Genomic DNA, 13,480 nt, shown 5'->3' with positions numbered 1-13,480 from the left:
GAGGCTTCTTGTGGAGTGTGCGGGCTGATCAAGGCCCATGTGACATTCTTCTTTGTGATGGTAAGTTCCCGAACATCAAAGGGAGGAAGACAAAGATATTGAGAACAAAGCCATTGTTTCTTGTGATTGTCCGCTCTACTCTGTTATCTTTCCCTTCTTTCAGCAGCACTTGATTCCAATACCAAGACTTGGTATTGTCAGCAAAACCATAGACCGCCGGCTTTTGTGTTCTTCCCTGCAGTGACAAAAACACATATACATCTATTAATGACCGACAACAATGCGTAAAGAGAAAGAGACGCGTCTCCAATTCCGTCTCTCTCTGCGCGAAGGTTTAAATAGGACCTAGAATGCCCTCTTACATTTTCCATTACGCTTATACTGTTCTACTGACCTTCCGAAAAACGATTCGATACGTTCAATCTCAAAGTTCTTACCGTCAAGGCTCATCTTATGCGCCAACGTTCAACAGAATCAACCAACATGTCTCAGAAACTCCGACCCCTCGACGAAACCGTCGACGTCCCCGATTACATCAAAAAATATTGCTCCGGTGCCTGGCGTGAGTCTCCTCCCCCCTTCCTGTCTCTCTGTTTTTACCCACCCTAAACACGACCAACATGACTCCACGCAGACATCGATTCCGCCGAACAATTCGCCGTCGAATACAACGCGCTCGCTTTCCTACAAAGAAGATACAGCGTAAAAAAATGGGGCATCTCTGAGAACTCCTCGAGCACTTGTTGTGCTTACTGCTTGCGTATCAGAAGGTGGGACAACGTGATAGCGCGGCAATGCTATAGATTCTTCAAATCTGCTCGCAGAGAAGCCAAAGCGTATGTCAAACGTCAAGCTTACATTCCGCGACAGGATTCGGGACATCGTACGCGGGTTTTTGCGAGGCTCGCTGTTGGTCTGAATTTTCTGGCGGTTGAGACTAAGTGTGAACCGGGGTGTGTGAGGTGGTCCCGTAGTTCTTCTAGAGGGACCCGGGGTCAGGCCCAGTCTAGAGCCCGGTCTCAGAATCAGTCTCAGGCAAAGGCCGAGGCTTCGACTGCGAGTAAGACGGCGGAGCAGGAAGAGGCGCCCCCGTGTTATAAGGCGGCTATTGGGATGGGCCATGGGTGTTAAGCCCCGTCTCTTATGGCCCAGATTTGCACGCTTCCCACCGAGGGTACAGTACAGACATTCTAAGTAGCAAGCCAAGTGAGTCTTGATGTATGAAGCTAACTCTTCTTTGTCTCTCCATTCTTCTAGGAATTCCGTCATTCCGGGAGAAGAGCCTGACACGAACCACCTCCATAGCTGGCTACACATAGACAGACGCACGAAGTTTAACATAGCTCGAACTCAATTGAATTATAGATCTCCAGAGAATCTGCTCGAATGCAGAAGGGAAGGGAAGATTCCATGCGAGAAGATGAATCGAGCCGAATGAAAGACCGCCGAGAAGCACCATGAATAAAGCATGTAATTTCTGCCTTCCCTGTTCAGGCGATAATAAAAAGTCCATATATTTCACAAATAATCGACTTTGTTGGCTCTGATGCATCGTTGACGCTGACCTTCCAAGACCATAAGCTTCGAAGACTTGCTCATCTCCGCCTGTAAACTCCATGATTGTAATGGGAAACTGGACCTTTTTTGGCATGTCGCACGTGAGCACGCACATCCAGATGGCACACAAGGCAAAAGCAAATGCAGAGACTTCCAAATCGGTCACTTCCAGGCTCGCTTGAAGCCGCACCGACGTCTGGAAGCCCATCCACACAATCTGCAAGACCGTGATCGATCGTAATATCCAGTCTTCTTTCGATCGGTCTTCTAGCTCCTCTTTGGTAATCTTCGGCAGTCGAGAGAGGAGCCTCGCTTCCCGAAGCAGCAAGATGTCCCGGGACTTGAGGGAGTAACGGTAACCCGGTTGTGCGGTAGCATTCCGGACCGGAGGGGGCACAGGCGTATTGCTGGAATCAATGTTCGATGATGATGATGTTAAGGTCTGCATGCTGGCTCTTCCTCGAGAAGCTGAGGAGGGACAAGGAAGGCCATCCTCATTGGTGTTCAATACACGTAGTATTGCCTGAATTTCGTGTGGCCGTCCGAGACGCGTTTCGAATGGTCTTCGTCCAGGTGATGCCGAATCCAGCCTCATCACAAAGCCTCCCATGTTAGCAAAGAGAGAATGAGCAGTTGTCCACTCTATTCCGTCATCTCGGGCGAAATCTTGCAGGATGTCGAGGTCACACTTCCCTTGCGAAAGATCATACCCATATTTTGCGAGAAGCACCTCGGGCGCCAGAATCGTAATCATGAACCATGACATTTGACTGCCGTACTTGTGTCCCCAGTATTCGACACTGCCCTGCGCCCAGGCTCGAAGTCTTCCCGCGGTCGGGGAACGTCCGGGTGCTGGACCGTCCAGGTGCAGGAGAGAATCATGAACATACTGGCCCAGAGAATAGTGAGGATACCGCGCGTATTCGGGGCGGAAACATAATTCACTGTCTCCACGGGAAGGGTGCAGTTTGTATCGAACTTGGTAAGTGCATGAGTGTAGGTGCAAAAGAGACTTAGAATAAGAAAAAGCATTGTGTCTGTTGTGGACGCGAGACTTCACGGGAGGTACGGGATGCAAAACTTGGATAAGGATTGATGAACCTAGCCTGGGGATGGGAAAGAGAAATCTCGCCTGGACATCTAATAGCCAGGGCTCCGCCAAACATTACCAAAGCCCTGAATAAGGCTGCTAAATGATTCAATCATGCCCAGCATCATCGGGAAAGCGCATCTATGATAAAAGTTATGTAGAGCAAGCTGCTCGTGTCGTCTCAAACGAGAGTGCTAACATAGTAGACACCCGGAAGAGCTTTTCCAGCACAGTAAACTCTTGACGATAGATCAATAGCTGTTGCGCGAGGTCCGCAGTTTGGCATCTCTGCAGCTGGACTGACTTAAAGTGTCGATCACCGGTAGCCTGAGTCTAATTATCATGTCGACTGGCCAATCCTGGCACGTATATCACGATTTACTTTCGGTGGCAGGACCGAATTAACCTCTGAGAACTCATAATTGGTTGGCGAAGAGTGAATCTAGAGTCTCAGCCCCTAGTACATCTGTCAAACTCTAAATACTCAGGCCATCGTGGCATGGGAATGGGCGACTTCCCCTCCCCCCCCTTACTCTCCTTTCCTGGGATGTCCATAAATGCACGTTGAAGAACACTCTGGAATAACCTTGTTTCCTTCACTAAGCTTAATATGATTGTTAGTAGCAAGAAGACCTCTTCACTGTATGCTATGTCGGAGCCTATATGTCTAATAGCCTTTGAGTCTACCACATACAGATATAATAAGTCTGAGGTTATTCCAGCTACGCTGACCCAGGACGAGGCATGGCTATTTTGAGTTTGTGAAGGTCCATTCGTGGAGCTCAAGTTCATTCATTATTTGTTGTGGTCTGAAACTGTAGGCGTTCAAATGTGCGAGGCGATTGTCAGCCTTCGGGCGCATCCTGTATCCATGTCTCAGATGAAAAAGAAATTATTCAGTCTGGGCGTTGTGTGTATGTTGAGGTCAACAAAAGCCACAGTTTAATGACAGGCTAAGTTTTCAGCAAAAGTCTTTCTTTACCTGTATCTCTTTGCCTGAGCTATTATTGCTCGGTTTGGTGACTCTTATCTCACTTTCGCACACAGATCTGCTAGCCATATTTCTCTGCGCCCAAGGTTTCCGAAGATCACCATGATTGGCTATAGGAGAAACCATAATCAAGTCAGTATCATACTGATGAATCCTGTAAGGAAACAAAGGGTAGTATTGAAGATAATACTGAGATCAAGTCTAACTAGCAACAGGGTCCATCTCATAGCGACCATAACAGTCTGTCTTATCAACTGAAGAAACCCGCTGGCTTTCTGTGGAAATTTGATCAGTTGTTACGGTAGATCATCCAAACACACACCGAACGCGGCAATGCCCACTTGCCCGAGCAGTGGCGTAATTACCACTATTGTAAACCGTTACATGCTTAAGTCCATGAACAAACTACCTCGGGTACATGACCCTCCCGTAGTCCAAATCGAACAATTTTCAGCCAGGAGAGTTGGAATTTCTAGGCAGAGGGTCAATGCTGAACTTGTCCTAGAGGTATCAACAGAGAGATGTTGATGAGACATCAAGCGTCGTATTCAGATACTAAAGCCAGACTAGCTTTCTGGTGGCTGCTAGAAGCAAAGAGCTGCCTCGTTCTTCGGTGAGAGTCAGCATACCTTGTTAGTCGATAAATGGGCAAAACCTATGACACCGTGCCACGGGAACAATCACCAGACAAACAATCCAAACCGTACCATCAAAGCATGTCATCCAAACCAATCGCTCATCCTTCACCGTCGATATGAGCGCACCGATGCCTGGACTGAAAGGAGGGCATATACATACGGAAAACAACGGCTTTGTCACCACACCTTTGTGGTTGTGTGGTCGTGTGGTTATGTGCCAAAGAAGCACTTGCTGCTCGACAAAGACGACAGCTTCCTTTTCCTTTGGCATTTGGACGATCCCTATCCCTATAAAAGGAGCGTGTCCAGCTCTCAACCTCAAGCCCCATCTCGACTAACCCAATATCCTCACCCTACATACCTTCCCCAGATGCACATTCCCCACCCCTTCACGTTAGCTTTCAGACTCTAACTCTAGCAGGCCCATCCGTCTAGAAACCAAAATGTTCCGCCCCGACTTCTACTCCTCCCGCCAAGAAGCAGCCGTGCGACAGTTCGCGCACACCCTCTCCTCGACCGCCCCGGGCCGTTTCTTTGTCCACATCTGTCACGACCTCGACGCCTGGAAGTCCGTGGACTGGGAGAAAGCCGCGGGGGAGCTCGGGGCGATGTTCCGGGGGATGCGAGCGCGGGCCGTGAGGCCCCGCGTGCCGCGGTACGCCGGGCTGATCTACGATGGCTACGACGGAGCGGTTCGGCTCTTCACCGAACCGGCCACAGATGACAGGGATCCGGTCCCCTGCGCGCGCGACGGACGGGTCGAGTTCCGCGTCCAGGATGAGAGCGATCGCGCAGTCATCCAGGAGTGGGCGGCGAGCTTGCCGGTGTGCGCGAGTCCGGCTGATCCCGATGTGGTGGGGCTGGAGACGAAACTCGTGATGAATACGGAGACGGCGTCGACGGTGAGGCATTTGGGAAGTCGGTGGGTTACCTGGGTTCATTATGCTGAAATTGTCCCTGTCGCTGATGGGGAGGTTGAGGAGGAGAGGTCGTCGAGCTCTTAGGGTTTGTCTTGTTTGCAACTTAGAAAGCGCAGGTATGCCGTAATCGGTCCTTCCAAGGAGTAGTCGCATGACTTGCGCTTCGCCGGATGGCAGGTCAGGCCTCGCTGTTCTCTCGTTCTGTCAGGACCTGGAAGGACGTTGGGGCCAAGCGGTCGTGAACATTTACTTCTATGGTATCTCCTATCTCTCTATAGCTCAGAATATTACCTGTAAGCTCTATACTACCCTCTCTCGCCACGAATTTCACAACCCACCAAACATTTTAACCGATAATTAAACTCCAAATGACGAAGCTGATTGCTTCAAGAATTTTATCAAATGATTCCAGTGGATTCAATCAGTGATACAGTCAGCTCAAATGCCATTCAAGCAATTTTGTTAAGTTCTAAACTATCTTCAAAATCCAATACGAGTCGTCAAATTCGTGGCGAGGGAGGGTACAGTAGTTCATAGTATCCAACGGGAAACTCACAGGCCAAACAGAGCTCACGATCGTTCTTACAGTTCATGTCTCGGGCACAAATGATCCCTTGCTTTGTTACGTGACTATTTATCGAAGGAATAAGTAAGATTCGTCAAATTCATATCAGCATCGAAATTTGAATTAAACCCAGCCGTAGCTGATGGGGGCTGGAGCCGGGGCCTCCAAAACTAGAGCACACTCCGGTTCCCCTTCAGCTTCCAGAACTGAAGACCCTCAACCCAGAGACACTCAAACTCACCCTCCACCAAGATCTCCGGAGTCCAGCGCAGCTCGTCAGGCTCCAGCCAGTCGTCCATAAGATCCAGCCAGTCGTTCAGCAGGGTCAGGATATCAATTGGGGTTTGGGTCCCGTAATAACCCGGCAGAATGACCCGCACAAGGACATGGTCCGGGGAAGGTGCTTTGGACTCGATGCCCCATATATAGTCTCTGGTCATACCATTCACTGCCGCTTGCAGCGCAGAGTGAATCTCCGAGCCCCAGAATGTGGTCTTCTTGGGGACCCATAGGTCGACGAAGAAGTGATTCCGAAGGAGATCCTTCCAGGTCTTGGGTGCGTCAGTCATGGCTGTGCTACGATTGTCAAGGGACATGACTTCACTTGAACGCTTGCGGTAGATGTATGGACGGGGTTTTGTGTTAGGGGGGTGGTTTACTTGGAGGGGATGGTAGGCTGAAGGCTTAATATACCTGCAAAATGAGCGGCAATTGACGCTGAAGCAAATGCCATGATCTGAAATCTTCCAGAAGGATGCTTTGTTTTAGGGCAAGCTTAATGAACCCAAGAACAAGAGAACCGTGGGTGATGAGATGTTCTCCTTCTCTGTCAGTAGATGGTTGCTACTCAGTCGGAGGTTTCCATTCCGCGCCTATGAATTTTGGAAAGCTTCAGATGCTTGACTTGTTTTACTCTTGGGACAAAAAGATCGTGGAGCCTTTCAAATAGACCATAGATTAGGAAGGGTAACATATAGACTATGTGCGTAGTAGGTCTGTTGCATCGCGGAGATCTCCCTCAGACTCAGTCGAGGGGGCTAGGTTCGAAGCATGTATGAAAGATGATTTGATAAAGTAGCGGGAGATTATGATGTAGCCTGCACATTTGTTGCCGATCGCGCAAGTTTTCCAATCGAAGCCCCGGTCTTGCTGGATGGGAAGAATAAGTCCAAGCGCATCGGCGATCTTCCGCAAATCATCACGCCGATACCTGAGGCCCGATTCGTAAGGCGTCGAACGCGGGCCGCGTTTGTCCGAGTGCTTACTTATCACGTGACTCCCATCACTCGCGGGTGGGAATCTCTTATCGTTGCTTGTTCAATCCGGTCGCCCGTTGCCGCGACACTCAACCTCCATCCTCCATCCTCAAAAATCCTCCATCATGGCAGACACTACGGCGGAAACCACGCCCCCCAGCGTGGAAGAGACGACGCTATCGGAGCCCACCCCCCAGCCCGACGCGGTCGTCAAGAAGCGCATCATCCGCAAGAAGCGACGCCCCGCGCGCGTCCAGGTCGAAGCCGACAAGGCCAAGGAGATCCAGGCCCAGTTCCAGCCCCAGTCCGGCACAACCTACAACATCTACTACAACAAATGGGCGGGCGGCGATCGGGAGGACTCTTCGCAACAGGCCGCTAAAACAAGATGTAATCTTGCTCGCGACTCAGGCTACACCAAGGCCGACGCGCAGCCCGGCGCCCACATTTGTCTTCACTTTGTACGTTTGGATACTTTCTGGTTGCGTCGGCGAAGAGACAGGTACTAATCGTGTCGGGTTTGTTATTCCTAGGCTCGAGGACTTTGCCACCGCGGTCAGGACTGCGAATACCTTCACCGCCGACCGACGATTCATGACATCACCCCCCCTCAGATGGACGTGTTCGGTCGCGAGAAGTTCAACGATTATCGGGATGATATGGGCGGTGTCGGTAGCTTTCTGCGACAGAATCGCACGATCTACGTTGGTAAAATCCATGTCAGGTACGGTCCTCATCTCATTCCCCCGGTTGCCTCCGCGCGCAGAATGACTAACTAACTTGCTTTCAGTGATGATATCGAGTAAGCAACCCCCAATTCCCTTGACACACCGCACGACCATCGGAAGACGGCGAGATAATTCCTGCTATGCTACAATGGGCTGGGATGAAATTCTAGGCGGAGGCTGACTAGAGGTACAACAGGGAGGTTGTTTCGCGTCACTTCGCCGAATGGGGCGAAATCGATCGGATCAGAGTCTTGACCAGCCGTGGTGTTGCATTTGTACGTGCTTCACCGCCCCATCTATTGCATCACGCTAACAGTCCCAGGTAACCTACAAAACCGAAGCGATGGCACAATTTGCGAAGGAGGCCATGGCCCACCAGAGTCTCGACCACAACGAAATTCTGAACGTCCGCTGGGCCACGCAGGATCCGAACCCTCTAGCCCAGAAGCGAGAAGCTCGCCGCATCGAAGAGCAAGCCGCGGAGGCTATCCGTCGCGCCCTGCCGGCGGAATTCATCGCTCAGATCGAAGGCAAGGATGCTCATGCGAAGAGACAAAAAACCAGCTACGACCTCGAGGGCTATGATGAGCCGGATCAGGTGCGCTTTGCTGTGGGTTTACGAGGAACTGGAGATGCTCAGCACGAACAGCTCGCACTTCCGGAGCCGCAGGACCAGCACCCACCGGAGGAAATTCCGCAAGCGCAAGTCGCGCAGGGCGGCATTTTTTCCAGCAGTACTCTGGCCGCATTAGGGGCTGCTCGTGCGTCGGTCTCGGCCAAGCCTCAGCAGGTCGCCTCATTACAGTCGCTGGTAGCCTACGACAGCGACGACGAGTGAGGTGGATAGGATAAAATGTGCCTACGTTTAATCCCGGCGTTCGTTGGGGACATTGTCGGTTTGTTGCGGCATCAGGTCATTGCTGATATGTCAGGTATTCAGGAGAGGTCTCAGCAGCAAGTGCTGACAATGTTCCTGGTCTGGTGGGCATGGTAACCCCACGTTCACTCAACTCCGCTCACATCAACCTGTTCTCAATGAGCCCGGCCAATCGCAGGGCGCAGGCGCCCACCACTGTACCAAGTGTGCCACGTCTGGTGGTGGCAATCAACCCTGGCCATCGGAGTGGACTTGCGATCTTCAACAAAGTCAGGCCTAGCTCAAAACATGGTTTCGGAAATCTGAGCATGCCGCAGGCACGGATGACACGCAAAGGCAGGTTGCAATGCGCGGCCAAGGTTCGATGGTATCGCGAGATCGGCAGTTCAGTCTGTGTCTGCTCTGTGCGCAGTGTATATTATGGTAGCTTAGCACAGTAGCTATTACAACAACTCGCTTCGACTAGGTTCGATTCAGACTGATGTCCCGTACGTTGTTCTTTCATGATAAAACGTTTCTTTCTCAGAAGAGCGCTCGTCCCGAGGCTTGTTACAGGTAGTTTGACACAAACCTGCGGAAGCGGAGTTGGGCAAGACCCTTTGTAGGACTGGAAAGAAAGTGACTGAGTGAACCGGATTCCCGATGTGACTTGTCCCCACTCATATGACAACCCCGTGGTCAGATATTGTGCTATGAACAACAGTTGGATTATGAGGCTGCGATAATCTGCATGTATTGTGTAACCTATGACGACAGGATCACCGGGAAAACCTATGACCAGATAAAAGTTGTGAGTACTACAAGCTTGGAGGGATGCAAGTGCAAGCACCTCCACGTTCCTGTCTCAGTATGACTTACGTGTATCAGCAACCAGCAGGATAATGCTACCATAGAGGCATACTTCCTTAGCCGTCGCTGTTCTAGAAATTGTGCATACTGTGGTAAGCACTGATAATTCTCTGTTGTCCTTTCCAACTTAGAGAAGTGAATCTCATTGTTACAACACCACGAACACTCCTAGCCCACTGTCACATGGTGGATATGTTCGGGTAATCCGGTAAGGGCCTAGCTGCAGCTTGAGGTGGAGTCGTCACATCGAGATTGCGGCCCCACCCGCTATCACATACGTAGTCCTATATCAAGATCACTAGCGGCAGTCTACCCTGCATCACCACATGCAAAGCTGAGCCAAATGAATGGCTATTGTTACCCCACAGTTTCCAGCCATTGCGGGAGTTGGTCACACCCAGCATTGGTCGACACTAAAGACGTCCATGGGAAAGAAGAACGGAGAGTCCGTCTTCCCTACCGCGGAGATGCGCATGACCTTCCATGTTGCATCACAGAAGGCTCACTTCGTTCTTCGCAGAAGGCACTGTTGGGTTGCGGTCTTCGCAATGAGGTGATCCTGTAGCAAGACTCGCCACAAACCCCGAGGGCATAGCCTCGACTTCCATTCACCCATCGGCCTTTTTTTCTGCGAACGTCAGAAAGGCGCATCGGCCATCGACTTTGTCGGTAATATCCGCCGAGATCGTCAACAGAAACCCCACGCGACGAGAATCTAGGCATGATTGTGCATGTTGCCTCTAAACAGTGTATTGTGATGGCAGCTCCTTTCCAGTTTATCACACTGTTAATGCGCTGTAGTTCTATCATGACATCAGAGACTGCTCCCTGATAACCGAACTATTACTCCGTAGTCCGCCACGACCTCTCTCTATCCGAGGTATAAATATGCCCTCATCGCAGCCTTAATCCCAGCATCCTCATCAACCAGAACCATTCATCTCAACAGCACTTCATCTAAATTATCATCATCTACAAGACCCAGCCTTTTGCCAACAACCAACCAGCCATGAAGCTCATCTACAATATTTTCTAGTTAAAATATAACATAGAAACTAGATAATTATAGTACTTTTCTATCTGAAAGATAAAGATAATGATGAATTAAGTCCTTAATCTGCTATGATTTAAAGGTATAATCTGTTTATTATTCCAGTTGTAGAGGGCAGTACTTACTGGTAGGGGCCGGAATCTTACCAGTAGTAGACTAAACAGAATCTCCAGCTTTTAAAAACTTGAAAAAAAGGTTTAAATTGTTTTAAAACTAGTCTAACAAATTTATTTTCTGTCTACTCCTATAGTATCTTCTTTTGCCTGCTTTTTTTAGGTTTCACGAATAGGGCCTTGTAGTTGAACGGGTCCGATATAGCTGTAATAAGTAGATATTAAAAAGGGTACTATTACCAGTAAAGGCTGACTGAAGAACAACAGAACATTAGAACCACCTTTAAAAGGGGTAGACGTCTGTGGGATAATAAAGCAGATAAAAAATAAATCCGATGAATTAAATTCTCTATACAGCCAGGTTCGTGCTACGAACAAAGCTCTTTGGGCAGCGCCCTTGTGGCAAGGTTATTCATAGGCTTTCTAGTACAAGCTTTGGAAGATGCGAGGAATGCAGTCTCTCATAGTGAGATCGCTCTGCGCGAAACCCAGCACTGCCGGTGGATGGCACTGCAACCTAGAGAAACCGGGACACGCATTCAGTAAGACGTAAAATGCTGTATTAGGGGATCCACTTTGATTGTCCACTGCTCCTATTCTAGAAGAAAGGCGATATGCCTGTTTCTACAAGACAGGAGGGACCTCAACATAACGTTCCTTCTCAACTTCTGATCCCATAATTTGCACAGAACAGCGGCCGTTTCTTAGATTGCGGGGTGATTCATTTTCCGCCTGCCTTTTTGGCACCGATAGCCTGCCCATTTGGCTGGGTTGGACCACTGGAGCTGGAGGATCTGCTCAGTAAGCTTTTGCCCTTGAGTCGGATCAAGCCAGACATTTGTTGTGTCTTCGATATTTCACCCAAAGCCTCGCGCAAGATAGACGATGATTTGCTCAGCTGGATGACAACCGTATGTGTCGTGATGGTCCCCTTTTCGATGACTGAAAGGCGCGGAAAGATGGTGAGAGCAGGTTCCTCGTGGGGCGGCCGTCCACTTTCTGGCTTGGCCTGCTTGGCCTCGTTTACAGTGAATGGAAGCCACCACTCCTCAGCTCCCGGTTGGTCGAAGTCCAGCTCGTATCTGCGCTTCGCGCGACGTATCGGGTCCCAAACGGCAGCTGCCCTGCTCACAATCCTCTCCAAGGCCGCACGCACGGATGCAAGATGAGATTCTGGAACTGACCCCTCCAGGTATGAGAGTACGCTTTTGACAACGGTCTGAATCATCTTCGAAAGATTCTTTTCCTGGTCTGGTGTGTTGATGGACTGCAGCACAGACCGGCAAAAAGATTCTCTCGCGCTGTCTGTCACGGCAAGGTCCAAAAGAACCTCTCGAATGCGCGTCTCCTCCGGGATGATATAGCATGGCTGGAATATATATTTGTCGATCTCCCGCGCGAGAAGAGCAAGAATAGATACCAAACGGATGTGTTTAGCTGGCTGGGTATTGGAACAGGGGATGGGGATCTGATGAAACTGAACCAGCTCGCAGCGTCTCAGATTTTCCCACAGTGAATCATTCTTGAAGTACTTTTTCAGCAACCTTTACCTCGACATTCGAATTCTGGAACATACCGAGATAGCTTGTGTGGAGAGATCAACATTGAGCAGCGGGTGCAGCTCTGTCTTGGCGAATTCCCAGAGAGCAGTGAATCCATCGATCCTGTGAGATTGATCAGTATACTCTGGCTGAGACTACCGATGCAGGGATCGCTCACAGAGAACTTTCATCGCCTTCAATATGTCCTGCAGAAAAGCTTTCGATTGTGCTCAACCTTGTGCGAGTGTCGTTCAACGATCGCTGAAGCTTCGAATTGTCCTCCTCGAGGGTTCTAGCCTGCGCCTTAGCGGTGGACAGACTATCTTTCAGTCTTGACGCCTCCGCCTTGAGCTGTTCAATCGTCGTTTCAAGCTCTTTCACCCGTCTCTGTGTGTTATCGTGGGACTGTTTCTCTTTCGAAAACGTCTCGAACATGCCATGGATGGTTATCTCCTTGTCGTTATTAACTTTCTCAAGATCTAAAACGTGCTTTTGATAATATGTCAGTTTATTCAGTAGCTGACTGCTATCAACAGCCACCGCCTGAACCATGTTGAATCCATCTGACGGAGTGAGATCCTTTAGTCGGGCAAAAAAGGCAAGAATGGCGCGGGGATCGAGGTCTAGGGCCTCAAATGTTGCTGCTGGGCCGTTTGAGGTTGCGGAAGGCATTGTTTGCAGGGGAGGCTCGACTGATTTCTTTCGAAGAAAAACAAAATGAGTTGATGTCGATGGTGCATCGCTATCACGGTTTCGTCTTGACTATTCTCCTCCCATCATTCTTATATTGAGCTGTGGGTGTGGACTTAGTCCCGAGGCCCCTCAAACCTGCTTCCACCACCTCACGGAGAAGTACTAAAGCGATTAACCTGCTTGGTCAAAACGGAGCTGTTGTGTCATGGTGTGTATGGTTACCGGGAGTGTGGCTCCCAATCACCAGGCGTCCGAGCACCCCTCCCTTGCAGGGATGCGAGTCATTACATTCACGCCAACAGCCTGCCAGACGCCACTCATAAATAGAATGAGGCGGTCGGGCGAACTTCATGCAACGTGTTGCCTGCCCTAAGGGCCCTTATCCTTCTGCCACCAGACGACGCCCACTACGCTACACACACTCGTCTTGGGATGGGTAGCAAGTCGTGAGACATGCCTCGCCTCCTCCTTTTGGAACCCACTCGCTTCGCCCGCTCAACCATGGCAATTCCGATCTAGTGAAGCAGAACGCGCCAGCAACCTGCCGGTGGTTTGATCACCCATGAAGTCTGTCTAGCCCAAGACAGCTCATATTAGTCCTGCCCTGATAC

At 50.1% G+C, this 13,480-nt stretch overlaps 6 protein-coding genes across 6 annotated transcripts; 3 read left to right on the top strand and 3 right to left on the bottom strand.

Moving 5' to 3' along the window:
• Positions 1–483: 483 nt before the first annotated feature.
• BO82DRAFT_366061 (uncharacterized protein) lies at positions 484–1,131 on the top strand (the record flags this gene model as incomplete). The annotated part of the gene is made up of 2 exons (XM_025637028.1): positions 484–562; positions 635–1,131. The coding sequence occupies 2 exons, from the start codon at positions 484–486 to the stop codon at positions 1,129–1,131; spliced, it is 576 nt and encodes a 191-aa protein (XP_025490471.1).
• A 387-nt stretch (positions 1,132–1,518) lies between these two features.
• BO82DRAFT_417926 (uncharacterized protein) lies at positions 1,519–2,589 on the bottom strand (the record flags this gene model as incomplete). The annotated part of the gene is made up of 3 exons (XM_025640047.1): positions 1,519–1,639; positions 1,671–2,409; positions 2,448–2,589. The coding sequence occupies 3 exons, from the start codon at positions 2,587–2,589 to the stop codon at positions 1,519–1,521; spliced, it is 1,002 nt and encodes a 333-aa protein (XP_025490470.1).
• A 2,130-nt stretch (positions 2,590–4,719) lies between these two features.
• Positions 4,720–5,280, top strand: BO82DRAFT_403501 (uncharacterized protein; the record flags this gene model as incomplete). The annotated part of the gene is made up of 1 exon (XM_025639388.1): positions 4,720–5,280. One exon carries the CDS (start codon positions 4,720–4,722, stop codon positions 5,278–5,280), a length of 561 nt encoding a protein of 186 aa, XP_025490469.1.
• A 1,862-nt stretch (positions 5,281–7,142) lies between these two features.
• On the top strand, positions 7,143–8,583 carry cwc2 (active spliceosome conformation promoter CWC2; the record flags this gene model as incomplete). Its single annotated transcript, XM_025639387.1, has 5 exons — positions 7,143–7,478; positions 7,551–7,741; positions 7,808–7,819; positions 7,942–8,020; positions 8,068–8,583. 5 exons carry the CDS (start codon positions 7,143–7,145, stop codon positions 8,581–8,583), a joined length of 1,134 nt encoding a protein of 377 aa, XP_025490468.1.
• A 178-nt stretch (positions 8,584–8,761) lies between these two features.
• BO82DRAFT_366056 (uncharacterized protein) lies at positions 8,762–10,194 on the bottom strand (the record flags this gene model as incomplete). Its single annotated transcript, XM_025637027.1, has 5 exons — positions 8,762–9,024; positions 9,115–9,393; positions 9,481–9,537; positions 9,750–9,755; positions 9,978–10,194. The coding sequence occupies 5 exons, from the start codon at positions 10,192–10,194 to the stop codon at positions 8,762–8,764; spliced, it is 822 nt and encodes a 273-aa protein (XP_025490467.1).
• A 794-nt stretch (positions 10,195–10,988) lies between these two features.
• On the bottom strand, positions 10,989–12,908 carry BO82DRAFT_338497 (uncharacterized protein). The gene is made up of 3 exons (XM_025633434.1): positions 12,355–12,908; positions 12,212–12,299; positions 10,989–12,157 (listed from the first exon to the last, which is right to left on the bottom strand). Exons 1-3 carry the CDS (start codon positions 12,846–12,848, stop codon positions 11,357–11,359), a joined length of 1,383 nt encoding a protein of 460 aa, XP_025490466.1. The 5' UTR covers positions 12,849–12,908; the 3' UTR covers positions 10,989–11,356.
• Positions 12,909–13,480: the final 572 nt, after the last annotated feature.

This window comes from Aspergillus uvarum (assembly GCF_003184745.1).
Source record: "Aspergillus uvarum CBS 121591 unplaced genomic scaffold BO82scaffold_38, whole genome shotgun sequence".
NCBI classification, from domain to species: Eukaryota; Fungi; Ascomycota; class Eurotiomycetes; order Eurotiales; family Aspergillaceae; genus Aspergillus; species Aspergillus uvarum.
The sequence above is the reverse complement of the archived record's forward strand: the minus strand, read 5'-3'. Positions and strand labels throughout refer to the sequence as shown.

Bases quoted from the DNA above. Each gene is read 5' to 3' on its own strand.
- BO82DRAFT_338497 (XM_025633434.1), bottom strand. From the start codon at position 12,848: ATGCCTTCCGCAACCTCAAACGGCCCAGCAGCAACATTTGAGGCCCTA. The intron at 12,300-12,354 runs GTGAGCGATCCC...TCAATCTCACAG, and splicing joins GAAGGCGATGAAAGTTCTCT to GATCGATGGATTCACTGCTC. The intron at 12,158-12,211 runs GTATGTTCCAGA...AAGTACTTCAAG, and splicing joins TCTCCACACAAGCTATCTCG to AATGATTCACTGTGGGAAAA.